This window comes from Opisthocomus hoazin, chromosome 12, assembly GCF_030867145.1.
Source record: "Opisthocomus hoazin isolate bOpiHoa1 chromosome 12, bOpiHoa1.hap1, whole genome shotgun sequence".
Lineage (NCBI taxonomy): Eukaryota > Metazoa > Chordata > Aves > Opisthocomiformes > Opisthocomidae > Opisthocomus > Opisthocomus hoazin.
This window is the reverse complement of record NC_134425.1, coordinates 15,266,220-15,293,178: the sequence shown is the minus strand read 5'-3', so window position 1 is coordinate 15,293,178 and position 26,959 is coordinate 15,266,220. Positions and strand designations below refer to the sequence as shown.

Here is a 26,959-nt window from a genome sequence, read left to right as displayed (position 1 = left end):
GCTCAGCAGCTGAGGGGGGTCTGGCTGCAGTGACGTCTCCCCTCTGCGCTTGCTGGGAATGTAGTGTATTCCTGTCCCTCAGAGTTCCCGTTAGCTGGAAAAAGTAATGACCTGCAGGGTTCGCCTTCCCTGCCATCAGAAATGAAGCAGCTTTGGCAGAAGGTGTGTGTTTTGCAAAACGCCAGAGCCTCCCCAAGGGCTTTGTGAGCAAAAGCAGAGAGAATCAAATAAAGCCGCGCTGTGCAGAGAGCAATGGTCCTCGCCTGCTCGATCACCCCAGCATCTGCAGCTCCCCTATCACAGGGCTGCATCAGCTATTCCCTGCCACCTGCCAGGGTTTTGTCTAGGTGTTCAAGGCCCTGGCAAAGGGAGGGTACCTCCCTCAGGGCTGGGAGCAGGTTGTGCGAGGGTTGCCCAGGCTCTCCCTGGAGTGACGGGCACTGCGGGGAGACTGAAGAGCCTGGCTGAGCCAGGGATGGAGCTGGGGCCCGCTGGGTGCTGTGCTTCGCTAGCCTGGGTGGCCGAAATGAGCTCCTGCAGACTGCCTTGGTGTCCCCTTACCAAGCGGTGGCCTCTTTGGTGCTCCAATTTGGAATTTCCGGAGTGAGAAACCGTGTTGCTGTGTGTGCTGCTGTGGTTGCCCTCCAGTTGATGGGCTTGGGTATGTCCAGCCCAGGGCCTGGCCGTAGCAGGTGGAGATATGAGATGAGGGAGTTGCGTATGGCAGTTGGGATGTGGGAAGAGGAGCCAAGGAGAAAAAGGCTTTGGAGTCAAGGCATGTACATCAAAAAATGTCAGGAGATGTTTCTCCGTGTCTGGTGTGTTTGAGCTCCCCTGTCCCAGGCTTCTCTTCTGCTGTGGACTCTGCTTTACCTTGGATCGAACCTGTCTAGGAAAAGAAGCCTGCCTAAACCTTGTGCAACATGTATGAGATCTTGCTGGGTCTTCATCTAGGTGAGAAAATATGAGTGAAATAACCAGGCTGTGGTATCCATATCACAATGTCTGCCTGGTGGAATGGGGGTGAATGAGCCGCCCTTGGCTGATCCGAGGCTGAGGAGGAAAGTCAGTGACTAGGAAGAACTGCTGGCCACGTCTGGCCCTGGCTGCCTGACCTCGGAGCCCTGTGTTTCCCTCCATCAGTGACATGCTCATCTCCATAGCAGCTTGGGGAACATAAGGGAAAAATGAATTGGCCCATAGGTAGCGTGTAACTCCAAGGTCAAAGCACGGTGGGAGGAGGGAGAGCTGAAGTCATTGCTCATGCTGATGGCACCAGAGGGTGATGGGCTGTGTACAAGGGGTGACTTTCTGTTGCATGCATTTGTATTTTCTTGCTCGGTCCTTGGAAATGGCCGAGAACCAGGTGTTGCACTCCGTACCTTTCCTGTGGCCCAGGGCGAGCCTTGCCTGAAGGCTTGCTGCTCCCTGGGAGCACAGGGCTGCTGGGTGAAGCATGGTAATGACTGTGGGTCTTCCCAGGTCTGGTTATTTAGACAGGAGCCTTTCTGTCTGAGGCAGTGTGGGGAGGGTGACTAGGCACCATGTTCTTCTAGATAATTATTTCACACTTTGCAGTCCTGTGGCGTTTGCCCAAGGCTCGGAGTTCGAGGTGTCCTGGAGTGATTCTTGGTGAAATACCAGTGATGCTCGCTATGAAGCAGGAATTAATCTCCAGATACCTGACCTGGAAATGCTGCTTTTTGTCATCTTATGCAGCTTCAGTTATCTGCTGTGGTGGAAACAACCTGTTCTGTTTTCGTAGTTGCGGAAGCATCTTTGGCCTGGAAATGAACATGAGGGATTGGAGCAAAACTCAGCAAGCACTGACCTCCCTTTAGCTGTGTGTCAGACCCTGCACAGGAGCACTGGGGAGAGGTGCTGGGGTGAAATGTGTCTCTCTGAGCAGACCGCAGGTGGATGGAGCTCAGAGCCCCTCAGTGAGGGGGTGAGGGGGAGCCTGGGTTCGGTAGAGAGTGTAGAGCTGTGTCTGTTGGGCTGTGCTTCTCAGGGTTGATTTATTACCGTGCTTCCCTGCGAATGACAAGGTGGGTTGTGCTGCTTTGTGCATCGGTGTCAGCCTGTGCCAAGAGCTCTGCCATGGGCAGGCTGGTTGGTGCGAGGTGCCAGCAAAACAGGTGAGCTGGTTGAACTGGGATCCAGGTCATGACAAAGCGTGCAGGAGAGAAAAGCAGATAGTCCCTTTTGAAGGCAGTGCTGGCACCTCTGTTGTGTGAGACTTGATTTTTAGGGTCTATGGACATGCAGGATGTTTCCAGGCGGTGCATGGCTCTCCCTGTGACCAGTCCTGCACGCCAGCTTGCTGTCATAGACCCGGGAAAAATCCTTTGGCTTCTGCTGTGTGTTTCTTTGACTGCTTCTGTTTCAGGATAAGGCACCTAGGGATGTGGCTGCGCTGAAGCTGGGGGTGTGTGTTGGAGGCAGTTTTACTGCGTGCTTGCTATGGTCATTGTATTCTTTCTCTGAGCTTCTGTTACTGCTTTGAGATAAGGCCCTGCTAGCTTGGTATCTCTGGTGTCTGCGCCCCGAGAAATGAGGGAAGCGCAGCTGGTCTCTGTTGTCCTGGGGCAGGAGTAGCTGGGTGGGAGCGCCCTGCTGAAGCTGTGAGAGCTTCAGAAGCGGTTTGGTAGGCCTGGGCTCCTGTGACGCTTTCTGGGTCTCTCCTCGGCTGTGCCGGAGCAGGGGGATGGCAGGCAGCCACTGCTCCTCTGTGGGGTCCGACTGGGTGCGGAGCATCCCCATGTCCCCTCTGTGGCTGGGTGCGGAGCATCCCTGTGTCTTCTCTGCCTCCACGGCCGCCATTGTGTCCCCAGGCTGCCTCCTCCCCGCTCCGCGTCCCTGCTGTTGCCATGGTGGTGTTTGGGCTGGCCCAGAGGCCCTGTTGCTTGGGGAACGAGGGCAACAGCCCGGCTGGCAGCGGGGATCCAGCATGTGAGTAGCCCCTGCGGTCTGGGGATGGTGGGGGATGCTGGTGACCACCCCTGTGCTGGGGTGATGGTGACTGCGTCCCCTCCCCGGGTGAAATATGGAGGGTGGCTTTTGGTGCGGGTGCACCGAGGCTGCTCAGCCTCAGGGTCCCGGGAGCTTGGGGGGGGAGGGGGGACGGCCCCTGCCCCACACAGCGGTTCTGGGGGCATCCATTGATGGAGGGGGGAGAGGCGACCTCCGTTCTGCCCAGCATCTGGCAGTAGGTTGTGCTCGCCCTCCTGTGGGATCCGTTCGCCTGCAAGGAAACTGCTTTTTTGGAGAGGCTTTTAGGGGTGGGGGTGCCCGTGGAGCAAAGCGGGGGCTCTTGTGCTGGCTGAGGCACACCCGGAGGCTGCAGCGGTCTCTGTATGTTGGGGACGGGGAGCTGGAGCCCCTTCTTCCTCCTCCCCCGGGGCTGGACAGGGAGCAAGCTTTGCGTCCTGAGAGAGGAAACTTCCTGAATTCCTTCCTTCCTCCCTCCCTCCCATGGGACGAAGATGTGCCTGCATCAGGCTGTGCGTTACATGTGGGGAGGACGGAGGCTGCCTGCCTGGCTACTGCTGGTCTTGCCCCCCTCCTCTGGCACGTGGGCCTATGGGTGTTTTGGCCTTAAATCTGTGCGTTGCACGGTGTGTCAGTGAGGGGTGAGATTATTCTTGCTCTGTCTATAAACCGCTGCGAAGGCTGATGATGAGAAATGCCACAGATGGCCTAGCATGAAGTGGCTGCAAAGCGAACTCGCACTCACTATGCTTTCCTTGCATATTAAATCCGGAGGTTGTTTTCTGAGAAGCGATTCCTGTGGACATCTAGGGAAAATACCAAGGCTGGACTGCCGCAGGAGGGTGCAGATTGCTTGTAACGTGCTGTCCAGCCTTGCCCCTTGACTGAGGGATGGGAAATAGCTTGATGAAGCCCAAGCCTGCTCCGTACGGCCTCAGGGTCACAGCCAGTGCTGCAGGATTACAGTGGTAATCCACTAATTAAGGAATATTTACTACTCTGGCAGCCGGTCATGTGTGGATGGTTGGGTGTGAGGCTGGAGCCAGCCCAGGTGAGGTGGAGGGGTGGTGGGATTCCTGCTGCTGTGTTTGGTTGGTTCTCTGTCTCCAGTCTGGCATCTTGGAATTCGATTAATGTTTATGTCCTTCCAGAGGTTGAAACTCCTTCATGAGAACTGGGCATGAGCACACGTAAGTGTTTCACTGAGAAGGCTTGGAGATTAAATGGGCTTGTTTTGGATCAAGGTTCGTAGGAGCATTTCCGATGCCTCGGCTGGTGCCCAAGCTCTCGGCGTCCTGGCTGGTGACGGCAGCTGGTTGGGATGTGAATGTCGCACAGCCGGTGCTCCGCGCCGCGAGCTGATGCTGCAGAAGCTAGGGATGGCTCAGAAAGGGAGAGAGGGTGTTTTTCAGGGATGCTGGCAGGGCCCCTCGGTCCAGCTTGGGTGTGAGGTTAACTGGGAGATGAACAAATCGCTGCGTGTCAGGTTCATGTGCTTTGAGCCCCTGGGGAGTACAGAACTGTTCATTCTGTCTTACCCTAGCCTGTAAAGGAAAGCTAAGTGGCACGTCCAAGCATTTGCTGCGGAGTAAGATACCGTGTGTGGAAACAATCCGATATCAGTAGGAGTCGTCCTAGGATTCCCATGAACTTGGGATGAGGTCTTGACATAGCTCCTAAAGAGTGGTCCTGCTTCACTGACCTGCTCCTCTGGACTCACCATGGCAGAGTCAGCTCCGACCTCACCCGTGGCTGCTTGCTCCTGGCCTGGGGATCCCCACGTCGTCCTTTGCCTGCTGCTTTTCCCCCTAGCTGCAGGGAGGCTCTGATGCGTTGCGGACCAAAGTGAGATGTGGTCCAGATGCCAGGAAAAGAGTGAACAGGGAGTTGCAAAGTTAGGATAGCAGAGATCAGATGCTGGGAGAGGCAGCTGGGAAAGGGATAATAGTACTGTAAATACCTAAGGCAGGAGCCACAGTTGTGAATTTTAGTATGTGGTGCTGGGGAATCTCCAGCAGACCCTTGGAAGGGAGCTTGGTCTGTCTTGCTGCCAGCTGAAGCTTATTAAAAGAAAGAACAGGAAGGTGTAACACTAGGCTCCTATGAATTATATCAGCTATGGTAGAGCTTTTGTAATAAATTGCAGGATGACAGTACCAAAGTGATAAAATACAGAGGGACTGGAATCTAAAGGTGACAGGTGAGGCTGCCTGGGTAGCAAGGCTTGATTTAGAAAGCACTCGGCCACTTAGCAGTGGGCTGGATGGCGAGAGCTTAGTCCTGGAAATTTGGCTTCTCCTTTCCTGGCTTCCTTGAGATGCTGTTGATACGGTAATTATAACTAAGCAGGTGATTTCTAGGCAAGAAATGTGATCTTGTTACTGAAGCCTGAACAGGGCAAGATGATTTAGCTGGAAAAAATGGTTCAATAGCATCCTGATTCTCACTTAACAGATCTCCTGTCTTCACTCTTCCAGCAAAGAGTAATAGAAAGGCAAATTAACCAATTACTCCAGAGAGAGATGGTTTATCTTTGTGGAAGGAAGAAGAAAGAGGACTTGTGTGTACCAAAACAAGATGTAGCCACCAGTCTGTGCTCCTGCAAGAAAAGCTGGGTGCAGTGTATTATAGTACAGAGCGTACTGAGGTATTTCCAGCCTTGAAGTCTGGAGCGAAATTGGTTGGTATCAGACCGGCTCGGAGGTTGGTGCCGCTGCTTCAGTACAAGTGATGTGGGGTCCTTCGCAATAAGAGCGTTGGCACAAGGTGTGGTGACAGCCACGGGATCTGTACAGACAGGAAGCTGTGCCTTCGTATGAAACTTGGTTTTTTTCATAACATGCATTAAGAAATGTGCTGTTTATTCTTAATTTCCTGTCCCTTTCAGCACGGTGTCATCAGGGAGCTGTTCAGTTTTATTTTACAGAGGGAAGCTGTTGGATGTATGCACAAAGGGATTTGGGTGCTTTAGGCCGTATCAGAGTGCTCACATCAACTTTTTCCTCAGCGTGGGTTTTGCCAGGCTCGTGGGCACTGAAGGGCCCCTCTGTGCCTGATTCTGTGCTGTGAGCCTGCTGGACTTTCCAGGTCCTGGCATTAGTGAGCTCGCATCAAGCCCTGCCTCATGCTTACAGATACTTTGTCTGTATGACCCTAGCCCGTATCCCGAGCCAGGTAGCATTCAGAGGTTAACATTGCTGCCCTAAAGAGGTGAAGGTGCTTCTCTTCACTGCCAATGTAGCTCATGGCCAAAACCACTCACAGGGGAGCAGGGTGATCCTGTGCAGACCCTGCTTTTCTGCCTAGCCTGAAGCAGAGTCTGTAGTAGCTGTGAGCCCACATGGTGAAACAAATCTTCTTCCTTCACTTTGAAGATGATCCTGATCTCTGTTTCTTCCTCCAGAGGCTGCTTGTGTTGCATGTTGAACAGTCATTAGCTAAAAGGCTTTGTAATCCGGGGAGCAGGGCTCCCCAGCCAAGGCTTTTCTTCCACTCTCAAGCATCTTAGCTGCTAGCCTGCACATCAGGCTTTTCTTCACTTGATTTCTCCATGCAGCTCTGTGAGGAGATGTGGAAGTGAGATTGTCTGGGCTGGTGAGCAGGGCTAAGGAATGGCTTTGGCCCCCTCCGTCCGCCTGGGAGGACGGGAAGGCTTGGGCTGGAAGAACAGATGGTGAGTTCCACAGCAGGAACAGAGCTGGGCGTGGGAGCAGGGGTGTTGAGGCTGAGGGCAGGTCGAGGTGCCGGTGTCAGGTTTGGCATTGGGGTGTGGAGGTGCTTTCAAGCCACGTTCTGGGCTCCCCAGTTCAAGAAAGATGAGGAGCTACTGGAGAGAGTCCAGCGGAGGGCTGCGAGGATGAGGAGGGGACTGGAGCATCTCTTCTACGAGGAAAGGCTGAGGGAGCTGGGCTTGTTCAGCCTGAGGAAGAGAAGGCTGCGAGGGGACCTTAGAAATGCTTATAAATATCTGCAGGGTGGGTGTCAGGAGGATGGGGCCAGACTCTTTTCAGTGGTGCCCAGTGACAGGACAAGGGGCAACAGGCACAAACTGAAGCAGAGGAAGTTCCGTCTGAACAGGAGGAAGAACTTCTTCCCTCTGAGGGTGACAGAGCCCTGGCCCAGGCTGCCCAGGGAGGCTGTGGAGTCTCCTTCTCTGGAGATATTCAAACCCCGCCTGGACGCGGTCCTGTGCAGCCTGCTCTGGGTGACCCTGCTTCGGCAGGGGGTTGGGCTAGATGACCCACAGAGGTCCCTTCCAACCCCGAACATTCCGTCATTGCAATCCTCCTTCACGTTTCTGGGGTGGGCAGAGGGGGGGGAAGGTGTGGATCTCCCCCCGCCAGCCAGAGGAGGTGGGCTGGGGTGTGCTTCCTTGTGGCTGTGGGTCTGTCCTGCCTGTGCAGGGAGACGTGGCCTGTTTCTTGGTTCTGCTCCTTTCCCCCTCGGCTGGGAGGTGGATGCCTGTGGGCTTGGGGGCTGGAGGATGGGGGGAGCTGTGAGACTGGGATGGGGGGTGTCGAGGTGGGAAGCTCTCTGAAAACAGGCATTGTGGGCATGATGAACAGGGTTAATTTCAAGTGAAATGAAATTACAGTTAGAAAATTGGAATGAATAATCCAGTTATTCTCCAGACCCAATAATAAAATGCTGAATTCCAGATTAATGTTCTATCATCCCCATCAGATTTCTCTCTTGAAAAATAGTTATTTCGAGCGTTAAATCCTAGCTCTTGCTGCAGCATGTCCGTTGGACAGTGCTGTGCTCCCGTGTTTCTGGCAAGAACAAAGGGGAAATGGCAGCCTTGTCGTTTCCGAACACTGTAAAGGGCCCAGCACAACAAACCTGCCCAATACTGTCGCTGTTTGGGGAGTAAAGGAATGACCTTATCGCCTGGAAGTGACTGGGTGAAGGGCATGGTCATCTTTGTATAGATGATGTCTTGCTGTATGCAACGAGTCTGCATAAAACTGGTGAAGTGGAACAGAAGGAAGCAGGAGGGAACAGGATCTGTGATTTCCTTTCATGTCAGGATGTAAAAAGCTTAGGGCAGAGCTCTGTTCGAGAGCACTGGTCTGTCAGGTCCCAGAAAACAAGCTGTTTCTGGTCCACTTAACCAGAAAGGGAGGGGAGAATTATTTCTAGTCCAAAGTAGTCCTTAGCTGTGCTTGGATTTTAGTGCTTAGCTGTTTATCTTGGATTTTTGTCGGTGGTTGAGACCCGCTCTGTGGAGTTGTCTTCTCTCCTTGCCCTCGCTTGCACACCCACTTTGTGCAGCGCAGATGGAGGGGCGGTCGGCAGGCTGGGGGCTAGAAGAAGAATGGCCCACCGACCCGTTAACCTGTGCTGCTTGCGGGATAAGGATGTGGGAAAAGAACTGTTGTTAGGATAAAGTCTTCAGTTGCCCTGTTTTCACATCTATTACCTTTATATTTGAGCTAGTTGCTCATGTTCCTTTAATGGTTTAATGCTTTTATTTCTGCGGTTACAGCCTCTGCCTGTAGGGAGCCTGGAGTCTGGGTGTTAATAAGTAAAAATTAGGGTCCTTATTCTCTGTGGAGGAATGCTCTTGGGCGCTGTGGTAATTTCATGCCTGGAAGGAGTCATGTTTGCTGGATGTTTTTTTGTAACTTAAAACAACCAAATTAGCCTTGAGAATCTATAGTTCTTAATCAGGGTATTGAACTCTGTGCTCCATTAGTTAGAAACCTCACCAGGCTCCTGGCGCCCAGGGTGGATGTTTGGTTTGCAGAGGAGGACAGTGGTCTGCCTTTGTCACTGCTCGGGGCAGCAGCGATCCCTGGGTTTCAGGCTGTTCGTAACACTCTGAGTGCTTCCTGGGGTCGGGCGCACTGTCGTGTCAGTTCGGCTGCTCTTGCAAAATGAAGTGACTAAGTGATGTTTGGCTTCCTTCTGTTCCCACCAAAAGACTGCTAGAGAATAATAAAGGGCAGTTTGGATATTAGTAGAGATTTGTTTAATAATTCCAGTAAATGGGGTTCCAAAAGTGCTGGAAGGGGGGAAGGTGAGAAATGCCAGCAGACCCCCGGTGTGTGTCTGGCTTGTGGGACTGCACCCACAGCAAAACGCTGTTTTGGCTCAGGGATTGTTTGTTCTAGGGTTTGACTTCTATGAATCTTAACTCTGTCACTTAAATATGGTCGTCTTCATGAAACGGGGTGGGAAGGCCTTATGTTCTCCACTTCTGAAGGATGCCAGAGCCTGGAGACACAGCTGTATCCTTGGAGTCTGCCGTGAATGGGATTATAGAATTTCAGAGTCACAGAATGGTAGGGGTTGGAAGGGACCTCTGTGGGTCATCTAGTCCAACCCTCCAGTCCCATTGTCGCTCCTTCTAGGTGAGCTGAGGCATGGCCACTGGCAAGCTCCGTCGCCCCAAAATGTCCAATGGGTTCCAGAGCAACGTGGTAGCACCTCGTAATCCAAAGCTAGTCAGAGAGGCAGAGGAGCCTGTAACTGTAAGTATCTGCTGTGGCTAGGTAGGAGCTGTGGTAAGGCTGGAAACTGCCCCCGTGTCCCTGCTGTGCCCGTCCCTCCAGTTGTCTAGCAGCATGGTGAAGCTGGGCACCACCTCCCCATCTCTTCACTGCCATGCTGCTGTTGGAGGTGGCCATCATGCTGCGGTGGGGGATGGACTGTTCTGCTTCGGGGAAAGTCCAGAGTCTCACCTGGATGGGCCAATGGAGCCAAGTTAAATGAATGTGCTGGGCATTGCTCTGGAATAGATGGAGCATGAGCGTGTGCTGCTTTCTATCCTTGTTGCTATCGTGGGCAGTAACATCTTCTGTAATGTAGGCCTAGTTGCAAGTGCTGCTCCGACCATACCTCTGGGCAGCTGGGCATGTGGTGGGTTGCTCCAAGTCTGCTTGAAGACTCAAGAGACGTGGCTGGTCCCACATAGACTAGGTTCCAAGCAGCTCTTTTATTGTGTCTCGTATCCTGCGTGGAGAGCAGATCCAGCCCCGCAAACAGCTATGGAGTCAGGGCAATTCCTCCTTCCCATCTACACACATCCCCTTTGCTGACCAGAGGTGACCCAACACTGAGGCTCTGTCAAGGAAATATCTCTGTGTACTTCTGTGGAGGGGTCTGTGAGGCCAGAACAGAGAGAAAACAAGTGCTAGTTAAAAAGAGAGAACTCCCAACTTGGACGCATTCCTCTCCACCTCGGTCTGGGCACAAGGCTGCTTTTCTGCTTTCCTTCGACTCACCCAGCAGTGATGTCTCCACATGTGTGTTGGCTGTGAGCATTGTGCAAGGATGGAGCTGGGGGAGTTCTGGTAACTCCTCCCCGCTCCCTTCAAAGGTCACTGGCTTAATCCAGCAAAACTAAAGAGGAAACAAATGCCTGAAGAGCAGAAATCCCCAAATGTGTCACATCAGATCATGAAGGAGAAGCTAATGGGACAGAGCCACTCGGTTAGAGCATGTGTATTCTGCTCTGTATTATTAATTTACTGGTGTTAAATATTTCAGCAGGTAGCTTATGGGACTTCCAGGACTACCCTAGTGGCGGGAATCACAAATTATTCATCAGTGGCACTTGAACAAGGAAAGCCTTGCTGAGCATAGGCAGTTCTGTAGCTCTTGCTGGTGTTTTGTGTTTCAGCTGACTCCCGTCGCCTTCCTGAAGGAGATGTCTCTGACCACCAAGCAGAGGCTGGCCAGCACTCGGGAGATGAGGCGGCCCCAGATTATCCAGCTGTTAGACATGAGTGAAACCTCACATCAAAAGGTAGCCTTTCCCTGCCCTTTTCCTTGCTGTTTGTGACATTTGGAGAGAGTGCGTGCTTGTGGCAGGCTTGCCTCCAGCGTGTCGAAATACCTTGCTGACGGGGTCCTGTTGTCCTTTCAAACTGCTGCTGGTGGCAGAGTTCCTTCTGCTGGGGGAAAAGAGATGCTGGAGACCTGATCTGTGCTAAGCCAAGATAAATAACCTCTGCTGAAGTTGGTGGGCTTTGCTGGAGTTGAGCTGCTGTCTCTAAAGCATGGTGCTGGACGAAGGCTGTGGTAGGACACAAGGGCATGAGCTTGCTGTTTTCCACCCTCCTGCTGGCAATAGCCACTGCTTTGGTGCTGTCACATGCTTGGGGGTTGTAGGACTCCTTCCATGGCAGCAGCATTGGCCTTTGCAGGCTGAGGGCCTGTGCTAATTACTCACAATTTAACAAAACCAGCTGCGTTAATGCTGTTGAGTGGAACAAGATGTGGGACCCTTACAGGGTGTGAGGTTTGGAGGCTGCAGGATCCTGCCAGATGGACAGGGGAATCGCCCTGTGCAGTGTAGTGGGTGTGCTTTATCTGGATCAATGTTTACTTAAATGTGTGTTTAAAGCTGCTTTTCAAACAGAACTGCTCAGTACAACACACAGCCCAAGCGGGTAGATTACTGACTTAGGCTGTTGAGCGGAAAATTGCCGGGGAAAGACCTGTAACAGATTGGTTAAGGGTTGCCCCAGACAGCATGGGAGGTTGGGAACGCAGCAGAGGAGCATGCAAATCGCTGGCTGTACGCTGCGGCTGCTGGCTTCGGCGTGGATGGGAGATCTGGAGGAGCAGGAGACCTGCTGACATCTTCCGAGCACGCACGCCGATGTTGGAAGACGGGAGGCAGAGCGGGGAGGAATTTTCTCAAAGTAATGCCTCTGTAAATATTTTCAGTTTGAATACATTTTCAGATGTGCTTCTGCAGTAGCATTAAATAAAACAGCAATTATAGAATAACGGTAAAGCATCAACTTAAAGCTAGTGGAAGAAGGAGATACCAAGTCCAGTCTTACCCAAGTTGCCCAGTAATGCTGAGAAAAACGCTGAACCTTATCACCATCCAGCGTTTATCTCATTTGTCTTTTTCTTAACTTCTGTGTTACTTTTTTTTTGGCCTTACCTCCTCTGGTACCCTTCTCTTCTTACTGGTTTCTAGGCTTTATATCAAAAAAAGATATTTGGGGCTGTGTGGGACTTGGTCTGTGTCTCAAAGTAAAATCATCCCAAAATTGTTTCTCATGGAGTCTCATGTAAACACTTGGGGTTTTCTTGCTCTGTGAGTGCTCGTGGCTGTCTCGGTAAGTGCTCTGGAGCTGTGTGACCACACTAGCACAAGGCTCTGCTGGAGGCAAGTGCTGCCTTGTGTTTTGGAGAAGGAAATCTGGAGAAACACCTACCAGAAGAGCTGCTTAGCTTGAGCCTGCTTAAGGTGGTCCAGAGCCTTCTGATCGGCCCTGAACGTGGGTGACTGAGCTACTCTTTCCCTAGAGTGAGCTGGGCAGATGTACTGACCGAGAGACTTTACTTCAGTGGGCATCAGTGTAGGATCCTTGTTCATGAATCTCTCCCCAGCAGCTGAGTCTCTCACTGCTGTCTGTCTTGTATCTCCAGTTCTCAGCGATTGACCTGGATAAGAGCTTGTTTCAGCCTTGCCCATCAGAGGTGGTGTTTCAGAGCTACGTCCCCTACGAGGTCTATGAGGTGCCACTGATTCTGAGGAACAAGGACAAGGTAAGCGCTGTGATGCGGAGGTTTACCACTGTACTGGAAGAGGAGAACAGTGTAATTCACGTGGTGTACAGCATAGCACGTTACCTGCTGCAGCACAGCGCACCCGGAATGGAATGTCTCGTCACCTTTATTTTGCAAAATCATAGAATCATAGAATGATAGAATGGTAAGGGTTGGAAGGGACCTTAAAGATCATCTGCTTCCATCCTCCTGCCATGAGCAGGGACCCCTTCCACCAGCCCAGGTTGCTCAGAGCTCTATCCAACCTGGCCTTGAACACTGCCAGGGAAGGTGCAGCCACAGCTTCTCTGGGCAATGTGGGCCAGGGCCTCACCACCCTCATGGGGAAGAATTTCTTCCTAATATCTAATCTAAATCTGCCCTCTTTTAGCTTAAAGCCGTTCCCCCTTGTCCTATCACTACACACCCTTGTGAAAAGCCCCTCTCCATCCTTCCTGATCCTTCCTGTAGGCCCCTTCCAGGTACTGGCAGCTGCTCTAAGGTCACCCCAGAGCCTTTTCTTCTCCAGGCTGAACAGCCCCAACTCCTTCAGCCTGTCCTCGTAGGAGAGGTACTCCAGCCCTCTGACCATCTTCGTGGCCCTCCTCTGCACCTGCTCCAACACATCCATGTCCTGCTTATGTTGGGGGCTCCAGAGCTGGACTCAGGACTCCAGGGGGGTCTCATGAGAGTGGAGTAAAGGGGCAGAATCCCCTCCCTCGCCATGCTTCTCTTGATGCAGCCCAGGATATGGTTGGCTTTCTGGGCTGCAAGCACACATTGCCAGCTCATGTTGTGAGCTTCTCATCCACCAGTACCCCCAAGTACTTCTCCTCAGGGCTGCAATGGTGTGGACTCTTCCCATGCTGGGGATTCTCCCCTGATTGTGGCCGTGCGTTGGCAGTATCTAACCCAAAGAATCTTTTGCAGTGAGTATCCTTCCCCTTGAAAGCCCTGGATTGATGGGAATGTTGAGGGCTGTGCTGTTAGCTACTCTCATGCTTCATCTCAAGAGCGTGCAGCCCGTTCCGGTGGCTGCTTGCTTATTCTTGGTTTCTGGCAGGACACCTCTGCCTCTTGTTGCCTGCTTTTTTTGTCTGTGCAGCTCGCGGTCAAAGCACAGGGCTTGGGTCTTCTCCACTTCGTGCTGGAATGAAGTTATAATTAGCAGTGTAAGCCCTCCAGGAAAGGTCTTTTGAACCAGCAGTGGAAACAGACTGATTTAGCAGAAGCAAAGGGAGGCTTTTAGGTGCCGGTTTAGGCTCAGATGAATTCAGTTCTGCTCAGGTTTCTCTAAAACATAGTGGCTCTCTGCTTTCCCTTTGGAGAGCCCCAGCACATCCAGAGTAATGTGTGCTTGAAGGTCTCCACCTTTACTTAAAAAATTTTGTGATTATTTTGAGACTTCCGAAGAAAGCTGAGAAGGGAAAAGTAGAAAAATGTCAGCAGTCTTGTTCCACTGTAAGGAGGAAAAGGGAGACCTTTCAAATTTCAGCAGGGGAAACGTTTGCTCGAATGAGGCATGTGCCAAGAGCAAGCTGGTGGGAAAAGGTGGGAGGGAGGAAAGGAGCCGGGTTTGATGTTCTCTCCCAGAGCCCTTTCTTGCATGCAAGGGTTTCCCTTGATACGTAACAGTACGTGTACTGGAAGTAGAGGAAGGTCAGGAAAAGAAAGGTGTAATTAAAGATACTCTTCTGTAATGAAGAGTAAGACGTATGCATGAGAGGAGGGCAGGGTGGGAAGGTGGAGGTGTGCATGAGAACAGGTGAATTAACCCCCTCTCCATATCTGCCTGTTGGGGGAACCAAACAGGTGGACAAAACGAAAAAGCTCATTGCAGATGGAGGAACAGAAAGAGAAGTCAAAGTACATCCCGAGATAACACGTTTTGACAGGGACACGGCTGGAAATGGAAGAACTTTGGTGCAGGCGTGGTCCCTCGGTTACTCCGGGAGGGTACTGCACCATTCCTGGTCTCGCATTTGGCTTGGGAATATTGGAAAGATGCTGCGTGGATGCCATGTCATTCATGTGGTCCACGCTGATTCTGGGCCTTCTTTTCTTTAGGTATCCTCTTTCCTGATTAAAATCTGCCTCAGTTTCTCTTCTCCTATGACTGTGCTTTGTTCCCACTATGTCTTTTGGCTTCAGCTACTCCGTTATCCATGTGGCACTTCAAAATGTTTGTCTCTGCCAAGTACCAGCCAACAGGCAAACAGTTCATTAGCTCTATTCATGCTTCCTCAAGTGGAAAAGAACATCTGCATCAAGATTTCTGCTAATCCCAGTAAAAAATAATGAACTTGTACAGCTGCACTTTGGGATTGGCATGCCCTACAAGGGAGAGGCTGTGTGTGAACTGTTGATTTTTTGTTTTTCCCCCAAAATGAATTGGCTTGGCAGTTAGTAAGACCTTAACTGTTGGACAGCGCTGGTGTAAAAGATCTGCTCGAAGGAAAATCCTTGGCATATTTAAGTACACAGAGACAGAGATGATAATCCCAGGGGAGGTTGTTGCATTCTAATTTTGTTGGCTTTTGTTGACATCCTGGAGAAAAGCAACATTGTGGTCCATCTCAAAGTTTTCTCACCAGTTTCCCAGGTTCCTCAGAATCATACGCACTTACAACTGCACGGTAGCCTGAGGTTGTCTGCTCAGTAAAAATCCAGCTGACAGCAAAGTATATTCCAAATGGAGGCTCTGGAATCATTCAGATACAGCAGTGCTTCGCTAGGTCCTCACTGCTCTTAGCTGTGTGGTGTCATATTGCTTTTCTGTCTTCATGCTGCTTCTCACCACCTTCAGAGATGTTCTGGGTGGCTTTTGCTGAAGGTCTCAGCCACGTGTGCTTGTGCACCAAGGGACCTGGTGACCAAAACGTTTGTCTGCAGTGTGACAGTGGCTTCTGGAACTTGCTGCTTCAGGGCATTGCCGGGAGGAAGGGCGTTTGGAGAGCTCCGGACTGCCTTGGCCATGGGTCATCAGGCTCGGGTGGGTGGTACAGAATGAACCTCCATTTTTCCCAAGTTTGTGTGTGTTGGTTGTTGATCAGTGAAGCTGCCTGGCAGTCCAGATCACCTGTTTTAGACTCTGAGATGAGATTTGGTGCTCAGGGGTCGATATCTGTGTGCTAGAGAATGCCTGTTTGCTGTCTCCATGCTTGTGGTATCCCAAAGGGCAAGAACTTGCAGTGAGGTGCCTGCAGGACTCTGGGCTGTGGGGAGGGATCCCCAGAAACCTGCCTTGCCTGCATGGGCAGCTGCCTGGCTACAGTCACCAGGCAGCAAGAGCCTCCGGAGAGCCGAGATTGGTTTTTAAGAACGAAACCACGCTGTGAGTCAGCGCTGGTCATGTATCTCAAGGCAGGAAATGCCTTTGAAGCCCATAATTGGTAGGCACAGCCTGGGGGGTCATCTGGCTTTCTGTTGTTTTGGCAAGTTGGCTGCTCTCATCTTCTGCCTCAGCCTTTCCTTGTGGGGTGTCGGTCTTCTCACTTGCTTCTTTACAGCCCCCTTTAAATTCTCTCAGCCATCCCCTTGCTTCTGGGGTTGTCTCTTTGTCTTCCTATGCTCTTCCTTTTGCTCTTCAGGTTTGCTTTTATTCCCAGTAAGGCCACAGTGTCTGCGGTCTCCTTCTCGTAGTGGGCTGCTTGCATGACTCTGTAGCACCACAGCTTGACTGCCACACTGCAACCCAGTATGTCAGAAGGGAATTTCTTCCTTGCCCCGGTATAACAAATACTGTTTTGCCTGCAGGCAATACATTCTTCTCCTAGAGGCATGACTGCATGGAGGTGTGCAGGCAGGTTCTTTGGGCTTGTGGAATATGGGGATGACTTGATTCAGGTATTGTATCTGCGTCCTGCTGGTGTCTTACATGCTTGGTGATTCCTTCACAGCATGCTTCTTGTCTTGAGCTCTTTTGCCTGGGCAGAAGAGATTCAAGTCTATCCTTGTGTATTACATGCATGTACCTCAAGAGCTAGAAGTGCTTTGGAAAGGTGTTTAAGGAAGGATGTCACCAGGGCATGGCTGGGTCTTGTCTTGTCATGTTTCCGTATGACTGGGAAAATCATAGTTTCATGTCTTGCCTGCAGGTTCCTCGGCTGGTGAAAGTCGTCTTGGAGAGCTCACCTTATTTCAAGTTGATCAGCCGCCATGATGTGTGCCATAAGGTAGCACCTGGCATGTCTTCAACTTTCCGCATTCTTTTCACCCCGGAGGAGAACAAGGTGAGACTGGAGGTCCCAAGAGGTTGGTGCCTTCAGGGGAAGTTGAACCTGCAGGGCTGGATTCAGAACAAGGCAGCTGGTGTAGGTTGTGCACAATGGTTCTGGTTTCAGTGAGGTTGCACTGGGTCTAGAACTGGGGGAAACTTTCCCCATAGTCGAGATGATGCTCTCCCAGGCTAGAAGCCGTTACATGTTTCAGACTGTTTTTATCCTTCGGTGCAGGAACATTTAATGGCTTCAAGGATGACAGTCTACTGTGGGGTGGCCTCTCAAGGTGTTGGTTTCTGGTATCTGTCCGTTGCTGCATAATTATGGGTTTGCTCTGCTAATTATAAACTGAAAGGTCTGTTCAGAAGAGACCTGTTATTTGGAGGACCTGAAGTGAACCTTATCAGAGTGAGGACCACCACCTTTGACAGCTGGAGTCACCTTAATGTAGATCATGTTGGACGCAGCATTGAGATGGCTGAACATCATGTCTAAAGTCGTCGTTTTTCTTTGCACACTGGCCCTGCTGTGAGCTCTGTTCCAGGCTGTGGTCAGGCAGTCTGCAGCTGGTCATGTCTTGGCATTGCGTGGTGCAGCAGGGACTGACGGGCTGTGCTTGCTTTCCCTGAGGAACCTGAGCATTCAAGAGGGAAGATGCATGTGGAACAGTAGGAAAAAGGCAGGGAGATGTATGAAGAAGTTTAGCCATCTCTCTCCTCAGTGGTGGGGGTTTAATTATCATGGGAAGTACTAGAGGAATTAATAGATCCGGAGAGCTTTTCTCTTTCCCATCTGGCAGCCACTTCCCTGCCTCACCCTGGCTGGGAACAAAGATGGTGCTTTTCATACCCTGTGTTTTCAAGCCTTGCAGCTGTACTGTCCCTGAGGGCACCTGCCTGCCTGCGATCCAGCTGTGAGCCTTGGGGAGAGGGAGGGCTGTGCCTGTAGCTGGGAGCCAGCCTGGCACAGATGCGCTGAGCTCCGATGTCCTTAACTCAGCAGGAGGTTGGTGTGCTGCAGGTGACTTTGGGACACGGGCCTGGAAGAACATGTGTGGGATGAAAGGACAGGTACAGTCTGCAGGCAGACATGTTACCCTGGAGCCTGGGGCTGGTTGGACTGGGGTGGCTGTGTTTTTGTGTGTGTTACTGTGGCTGCTCTGTCAGCCAGCACCTATTCCATGCCAGCCATGCAATGCTCTTGCTTAGAAGTTTGAACATCAGTGCCGTGGCAAGTCTGATCCTCAGTGCTGTGATCTGGAGGCTTTTTAATGCAGAAAGATTTGGTAGGTGGCATGGAAGGGAGGAAGTGTTGCAGGGAAGCAGAGGCAGGCAGGCTGACTGCTGCTGTCAGCATCCTGCTGCCTCCTGGCACTGTTCTTGGCATGGCTTTGCTGGAGAGGCAAGGTTCGGGAGTAGCTCTGAGCCAGCTGATGTTTCTGCACCGGGCCAGAGGTGTGAGGTCTCTTTGGGCACAGCTGTTTTCTCATCTTCCATTTGCTGCATAGGTTTAGTTGAACACTTTGTCCTATCCTTAAACAGCATGGATATGGAAATCTAAAGAGGAAATGCCCTGTGGTCCCTAGCTCCCCATGCTTGTGAAATAATCTGTTCCTTTGGAGGGACTGAGAAATTATTGAACATCATTAATATTTAGGGTAAAAATTATGTTGGCCTAGGGCAGTTCTCCAAACTACCCAAGTGACACAAGAGCTTGATCTCACTGAGGAAGGCTTTGCAAAGTGCACTGGTGCCTTTAAAATGTGATTTATTAGTATTAATTGGTGTTCGTTTTTGGGGTGGAAGAGTTAAATTGGTGCCCATGAAGGGCAAAGTGCTGCTCTTCAAGTTTAGAGGCAGCAGACCAACACACGACCATCACAAACAGAAGTAGGATGGGAACCCCAGCGAGCACTAGTGTCCGATACGTTGTCCCTTATCTTGCCTTTGAACTGGCGAGCTTATGGAGGAGGGACCTCTGCCAGCGAGAAGTCCTCTGTGCAGATGCGGTGATGGCTGGGCAGTTTCTGCTGAGCTGGTGATTGTGCTCCTTGCAGGGATCGTGCAGGGCATTGGGAGAGGGGTGCGTGCCGCTGTGGGAGGAGCACGGGGAGAGGGGTTAGACAGCAGAGTCAGACTTCTGTACAAGTTGAACTGTTTGTCTTGTACCTGGTGGAGCGTGAGTCAGCGAAGTACCGGAGCGCTGCAGCTCAGCTGGAAATGCATTGGTCGGGTGGTCAGCTGCTGCACAGCGCCTTGAAGCCCCCCCAGCGAAGGGGCAGGCTCTGCGAAATGGTGCTGTGAAGCCCTCTGCCTCGGGCGTGCGGCTGCTTGCCGTGCACAAGATGTGCCTTTTGGTTGTGGAAGGCTTGCGAGCGCTACCTTTGAACAACCTCTGCATCTCTGCTGCTCCGTGGTCCACAGGGATGGTGGGTGACCCCGTGAGCTGACCTGCGGGTCCAAACCCCGCTGTCAGGGTTGGAGAGCCCTCCTGATGGGGACTCGGTTTCTGTAATTCTCTGGCTTTGAATCTGCTCTTCCCTGGAGTAAGTCTGACTTCAGTGAAGTCGTTCCTGATTCATGGGAGTAAAATTGCGGCTAAGCCCTAAATAAAAGGACCATGTGAGTTGTTAGTGGCTGAAATGCCATGTGACGTGCCGCCCTCGCTTGAAAAATGAACGGTTTCCTATTGTCTCGCAGTCGTTTGGGACTGTGCCACATGATTGGACTGTCAGGGAGTAAATAAATAGCTGATGTGTCCCTTTGTTTATTGGCACTTGCGTTATAAGTATGAAATGCTAATTTTTCTGCTGGGCAACATTTCCAGTTAGTTACTCTTGCTGCTCCTGATTTACATGTCTGTTTCATGGCTCCGGTTGTACAGTGTGGGTGTTCTCGTGCCACCCCGTGTTCCTGGGTGTTCTTGCATTATGGTCTGACAATCTCTGCCTAATTGGAAACCATTGTGGAACTGACTGGCAAATAAACAACAGACAGAAATACTTATATTTGTGTGTCCTTCAGGCTTATTAATAGATTATCTTAAAGGAAGAAGAAATCAAGAAGCATATAAAAACATGGCACAGCTTATTCTGTTTTGTCCTCTTGCTCTGTAGCAGTACAATATTTTCAGGTAATACAAGTTCTGTCTGTAAGGCTTGCAAAATTCATTAATGATGCTCAGTGGAGACTGAATTAATGCTCATTGACTAATATGAGATATGACAGGACGAGGAGTTATTGCATTACTGAAATGAACTCCTCTAAAATTCAGTCCAGCCCTGCTAGATGTTTTGTAGCACACAGAAGCTGTCCCAAGTATACGTTTAAGATGACTCTTGGCAGGAGGAAAGAGGTGGAAGATCAAGGCAAATGGCAAATTTCAAATGGCCAATTTCAAAGCAGCCTGTGAGTTGGTAGCTGAGGGAGGCGGGAGACAGGAGTACCCCTTCTTGTGTGAAGCTATCTTTGTCCTCCAGCCTCCCTTCTCTCTTCTAATGGCCCTTGTTTTCCAGCCTTTATGGTGCCGTGGTTTCAGCAGGCATCTTTCCCTGCTTGACTTACTCTGCCACCTCATGCTGCAAGGATCTCTTCTTTGCAGTTGTCTGGTGTGGGGAATTCAGCGAGGTGTTTGGGATCAGTTGTGCAGCAAAACTGGCACCTGAGTGTGCTGGTGTACTGGGCAGTTAGGGCTGGTGTTGCTGTGCCAGTAATGAGCGTTAGCTGGCGTTTGCCAAGAGCCTGGAGTGATGTCTCTGATAGAAGCCGTTGCTTGAGTTGCGGTGGGTGCTGATTCAGAGGCCGGTGGTGATAGCTGGGAGCCTGGAGGTTGTAACTCGCTGCTTACCAAAGGGGAATGAGAGAGGTGGAACTGCCGTACAATCATCTGTGCTTTCCTTGCAATCGAGAGAGGAGTTGTATGAAGGATGAAGTCGTATTTTCATGAAAATCTGTAGCCTGAAGCTGTGTCTAAACACAGCAGTCTTTAAAGCATAGACGTAGTGCAACCCGTCTCTCACCCAGGCGCGTTCGTTTAGAAACCCGGTTTGAAACAGGCTGCAAAGGGCTTGCAGTTGGAAAGTAAAACAGGGTTTTAATCTGGTTTCAACTGTACCTGTAGACTGTGAGTAAGGGCATAGCAGAGCTGGTGACACAGGGCAGTACTACAGTGGAGAATTCAAGCCTTATCTTCTTCCAGGGGAGCAGGATTCAGCTTTCAAAAGCTGAAGGGACCATGGGCTCACAGCAGCCTGAGCAGGCAGCTGCTACCTAGCACCCTTCTTCCCTTGGGTTTCCCCCCATTTGGCCCGATGCTGCCTTCAGTGTGGTGCGAGGTCTCACTTTGGGGTCCCAGAGCATGGTTGAAGGGTTCAGCCAAGGCTTGTATGGGAGGTGACATCCCGGGGTGTCCCTGCAGCAGGGGCTTAGTGCCCGACATGCATCTCTGCTCGTGCGTAGACTGAAATGGCAGAGAGGCAGTGTTCTCCCTCAGGCAGCCATAGTTGTTTCCGTGAGGTCAAATCCTGTTGCTTTAGCCTTGCCTTCCCATACCGGGAGAAGTCCCTTTCCATGTGCGTTGCTGGGCGGGCAGTCCCCATGCCCCTCGCTGGTGACCAAGCGGGGCAGGCTGCTGGTGCTTGTTTGGGGGGGGAGGTGGTGTGATTTATTCCCTGGACTCTTATTCACACTGCTATTAATCCACTCCTCAGCAGTGATGATGGCTTGAAAATTATTTCCTTTTTCTTCCCTCAAATACCTCCAGTTGTTGAGGTTTCTCTTTTCTTTATCCCCCTGCTGATCTGAACTCCTCGCGTCCTCCTGTCTGCCTGGCATCTGGAAGGGAGAGATAAGTAAATATGGCGTGCGAAGACTTAATCAGGCACGCAGCTCTCCATTGGATTTACAATGCCTTTGTTATGGTAGCGCGGCCAAAATAACAAAAAAAAAAAAGTAAATAGCATTCTTCATTTGCGAATGCAGCTTCTGAGGATCTGAGGAGTCCAGGATGTGAAGTACCCAGATAATAGGTGCCTGCAGTTCAGACGGGCTGCCCATAGCTTTTATTTTAGAGGGCTGAGGCTGTGCGATTGAGTACAGAATTGCTAATTCAGAAAGACTTGCTGAAGATGAACCGCGCTCCTGAAATGTGATATTCAATTCTGTCAGTCGTTTGCTGCAGTTCAGTTGCTGTTATTTTGCCTTCCAAATATGAGAAGCTAAAGCCCTTCTGCAATTTCCAGCGTGAACACTTGAGGGGTCTTGGAGAAAAGATCCTTCTTGATTCTTTTTACATCTGGGAGGTGACAGCATCTGTTAGTGGAACTTCAAACCCCAGCCGAGCAGGTGGGTGATGGGCACTGGGTGTTTCGGCTGTGCTGAAGCAATGCCCATGTGTCTGTGCCTCGTCTGGGTGCCGTCAGTCCCTTTCGGGCGTGGGGAGGACGGGTGTGGGAGAGATGATCCCTAGCGTGGAGGAATCCACGTTGCTTCTGGTTAAGGGAACTTGCTGCTGTGTGCGATTCCTAAGTCAAATTGTCTGCTTGCTGCTTCAATAATCATAAAAATACCAAACGAGTTGAAAGCACTGAGGAAAAAAGATCATGAAGGCAAGTGAATGGTAAGAGGCAGAGCTTTGATCAGCTCGGCAATAGGAGAGCTGCTGGAGGTAGAGGCTCCTGGCCCTGCTGCAGCAGTTCCACCGCTGCTTTCAGCGGGGACAAAGCGATGCTTCCAGCAGAGCGATGCCACCCCGTGCATCTGGAGATAGATCTGCGCATCCCTACAGACACATGATTCTCGTGATTTGATTCACCTTTCTTCTGCTAAATGCCAGACAGCCGGGGCGGACTGTCTGGCCGTTTTTCTGAACAAGCTGGTGATTTGGAACAGCACAGCTTGGGTTTGCTCTGGTAGGGATGTCTGAGGGTCTCCTGTCTGCAGCTCCTCATCCCACCTGCCTCAGGCAGGCACACTAACAAGGCATCAAGTCACTTATGCTAGAGACCATACAAGAGACATGTGATTATAAATGCTTATAAATACCTGCAGGGTGGGTGTCAGGAGGACGGGGCCAGACTCACTCCGGTGGTGCCCAGCGACAGGACAAGGGGCAATGGGCACAAACTGAAGCAGAGGAAGTTCCGTCTGAACAGGAGGAAGAACTTCTTCCCTCTGAGGGTGATGGAGCCCTGGCCCAGGCTGCCCAGGGAGGTTGTGGAGTCTCCTTCTCTGGATATATTCAAGACCCGCCTGGAAGCGGTCCTGTGCAGCCTGCTGTAGGTGACCCTGCTTCAGCAGGAGGTTGGACTGGGTGATCCCCAGAGGTCCCTTCCAGCCCTGACCGTTCTGGGGTTCTGTGATTAAAGCATCAACTGTGTCAGAATATGCAGCAGAGAGAAAGCAAAGCTATTGCCTGCATCCCCTGAGGCTAGGATGAGATGTAAAGGGAAAGTGAGATTAGACGCAGGAATAACTCTCTTGAAGTCTAGGGTAGAGCTGGAATGGGCTGCTGAGGGGAGGGGTGGAGTGGTTAGTTGTTTTAAATGCTTGTCAAACATCTCCGGAGAATAGTTTGGGTATAGACTTGAGCCAGTTCCAGGGTGGCAAAGTGGTGTTAAGGGTGTGTGTCCCCAGCCTTGTCCTTGTAATCCTGTGGGAAGGGGTGGGAAACACACACATACCCTACATTCACCTGGCATTAAAACAATTGTCATGTCCAGCTTCTGAAGCATCTCACCGGGGACTGACTGTTGATCACGCATGTGGCAAAGTGCTTTGGAAAATGTCCCTGCACATCCCCTGCCAAGCTTCAACGATGTGGCTGCCTTGCTGGGATGGGAGTTAGTACTGTGGCACAACCGGGGTCTTAACAGTGCCTTTAGTAGGCATGGAGGTGTTGGGTGGATGGTTGGGCTTGATGATCTTAGAGAGCTTTTCCAACCTATGATTCTATGATTTAATAGTAAGCAGGGGTGATGGAAGCAGATTCTTGTTACTGCTGTAATTGCTTATGTGAAATTATTCTGTTTTGGTGCCTCAGAATCAATGTATGGGATAATTTTGCCTGGTTCTGCTGTGAAAAGCAGAAGAATCAATGGAATTGTTTTTTCTTTGCAAGCTAACAGCCCTGTCCAACTCATGCTGCTGGAATGAAAGGTCATTAACATATCAAGTACTACTACGTTACTGAATGCTTCTGTCAGTCATAGAAAACAGCAGTTTTTCTTCTGCCGTGGGGATGGTGCTAAATGCACTGTACTGAGCCTGTTTCTTTCCCTGCAGGATTATTTCCACCAGCTCACCTGCATCACCGAAAGGGAAAAGTTTATAGTGCCGATCCGAGCTATAGGTGCCCGAGCTATCCTGGACTTCCCCGACCAGCTGAACTTCTCCGTCTGTCCGGTCAAGTACAGCACCCAGAAAACTCTGCTGGTCCGCAACATTGGTAATCGGGAGGCCCGCTTCTGCATCAGCACTCAGAGGTAAAGCAGCCCAACATCTCGCTTGTGCGAAACGCTGTTGTGTGATCATGTAGGTGGTAAACAGTACCAAAAAGGAGCCGGAGCATCTGAGCTGCTGTGTTGCAGCCATAGCTGGAGGCGGGCAGGACATGGGGGATTTGCAGTTGCTTACAGTGTTTTAAGCATGGTGGAACCTTTGATAAAACTCCACAAGCTGCGGCAGAGCTTTATGCTGCATTGATGCGTCTCCAGCACAGCATCTAGCAAGACTGATTCTGTCAGACTGAAAGCAAAAAAAATCTCAGAAGGCAACTTGACTGCCCTTGGGCTGCGTAGAGTACTGCAGGGTGGATGACAGCTCCAGCAGCTCAGTTCGTGTAAACCGAATACGGTGTTGGGAAATGGCCAGCTATGATCTGGTGAAAGAGATGTTTAAGGATTTATCAGCAGCTGTGGCTCTATTACAGCTGCAATTGGAGATTGTAGATCAAAGCAATTGGTATTGAGGCCCTGACAGTAATGCTGTGTGGTCCAGGAACTTTGTTTTCCAGGAGGTTTGGTCTGGTCCCTAGAACCATTCTTTAGCAGAATGAGCTCTGAAGTGGAGATGAGCAGGCACTGGCTTCGACGCTGTACTGTGGCCCCAAACCGGAATGCTAGTGAGGGCACAGGCAAAAGGTGCAGCAAATATGTGGTGCATGAGTGGGGGGATTTTTTTCTTCTAGAGCTTTATCTCTTCCGAATTTCCCGGAGAGTGCTAGAATGTGTTAGTAGTTAGCTTGCAACATCCCGATTGTAAGTGCTGTCTGAAATGGTTATGGACTGCTACCGGCTGAATACCGCCGTTCCCCGGGGGGCCACAAGCGCATGGGATTCTGGTGCTCCCCGAAGCAATTGCCTGATGTGACTTGTGTTGTGGACAGCCTGTGCTTCTCCTTTTGGTCTCAGAAGATGCTCACTCATTTTCCAGTTTGCTGAACTGGAGAGGGTAATGCCTTTTCGACACCGCATCGGCAAGGAAACCGGTTCAGTTGGCAAGTGGTTGGTTGCGAGCTGCTTGGTCTCAGGGTAGGAGCTGAGGTCAGGAGTGCAGCAGAGACCTGCTGTCTGACTCAGTGCACCTGAGTTGCCTCGATTTCTTCCCCGGAAAAACAGGGCTCAAAAGATGACTTTTTACTGTTCTCCTGTGAAATGTGAGGGTCCAAGAGGAGCTCCCACCAAAGCCTGGCAAGGCTATTTAAGCAGGCTGCTGCTTTTCACTGCGGAAAACATGTAGGTGGGAATTTGTAAATCACTGCACAGTTTACCTCTGGGATTTCCAGATCGAGCTGTCACCGCTGAAATAAATACCTAGTAAATGTCTAGCGTCTTTTTGCAACTCGCTTAGCAGCTACATTGAATCTCATTTGATAGAGATTTGAAGTTTCTGAACTTCATCAATCAAATATTTGTTCTGATTTTCAATAAAGAAATGGGAAGCATTACAAAAGCTTTATTTCAAACTACAGAAAAAAATTAGAGTTCTGAATAAATGTATTGCGTGTGTACGGAGATCAAAAGCTGAGATGATTCCCTTTGTCAGCGGAGGGCATCTGTCATCTCTTCCATTTAATGATGAACTTTTGAAAGCCAGTTTGAAATTTCAAACAGGTGATTTAAATCTTTGAATATAAGCAGCATTTTATTCTAATAAAGTTGCCCCCACTGTCATTCAGGTTTCTTTTTAAATAGTCTGAAGCTTCTGTGTTTCTGTGCTCTCTTTTTTGCTTTATGTGTTCAACGAAATGTCCTAATGAATTCTTCACTGGAAACTTTCCTAAAGGTTGGGTTCCACTAATGCCTGTCTAGCTACCACCTGCCTGTACATCTATGCAAGGATGTACAGAAACAATGAGAAATTTGGGGAATGTGAAATGGAATTGGGCTGGTCTAGAAGATAAAATCATCGAATAGCTTTGTTCGGAAGGGACTTCTGGAGATCATCTGAGCAAACACCCTGCTCAAAGGAAGACAAGTGTCAAAATTTAATCAGGTTTGCATTTTCTGTCCCTGAACTGCATGATGTTCACAGCAGCCTGTTTCTCCAGCCTGTGGTGGTCCCTCTGAAGAGCAGCCCAGCCCTCCAGTGTGTCAACTGCTCCCCTCTGATTGTATTCTCCACTCAAAATCTGAGTGTTTCCTTCTGTTGACCAGGTGAGGATGACCCTTTCCATCCCAAGACATGAACAACCACATTCTCCCTATGCGCCGAGGCCCCGGTGTGCTGGGAGGGGTTATTGCAGCCAGGGCTGGGGACCATACTGTCAGACATGGCATCACTGTATCAACTCTTCCTGCCAAGTGTCTCTGGACCCTCTACCATATCTGGAACCTTCATGTTAACGACCGAGTCTCTTGCTGGCAGCGATCCATGGTTGGTTCCTTGCTGCTTGTGTTCTGAAAACCTGCTCAGATACCTTCTGCTGAGGTCCTTGGTGAGCACTGCAGCTCTAGCAACCCCAGCAGAAAAGAACTGGCCTCCAAGTTGTCTTGAGAATCTGACCAATACACTGCTCCACAGGCTAATAGATCATTAGCTGGCAATTGTCTTGAACAAATATACTTACAGAGGCTTTCACAAGAGAGGCTGTTTTCCTGCTCATGTTAGGGGATTAATTTCCCTGTTGTGAAGGCTATAACAAAGGCTGCATCGCTATTAACAACAGAGGTAGTGAAGATTTAATGTCACTAATTCTTTTGAATGACTTCTGTGATAATTCGATGATTAATTATT

General features: G+C 50.6%; 1 protein-coding gene across 1 annotated transcript in view; it reads left to right on the top strand.

The window, feature by feature from the left end:
- Positions 1-9,391: 9,391 nt before the first annotated feature.
- LOC104328627 (hydrocephalus-inducing protein homolog) overlaps positions 9,392-26,959 on the top strand; it is a 155,061-nt gene continuing 137,493 nt past the window's right edge. The window contains exons 1-5 of the mRNA XM_075434192.1: positions 9,392-9,467; positions 10,619-10,744; positions 12,388-12,507; positions 16,605-16,739; positions 24,008-24,207. Coding sequence (XP_075290307.1) covers positions 10,646-10,744; positions 12,388-12,507; positions 16,605-16,739; positions 24,008-24,207 — 554 coding nt within the window. The 5' untranslated portion in view covers positions 9,392-9,467; positions 10,619-10,645. The remainder of the gene's footprint in view (positions 9,468-10,618; positions 10,745-12,387; positions 12,508-16,604; positions 16,740-24,007; positions 24,208-26,959) is intronic.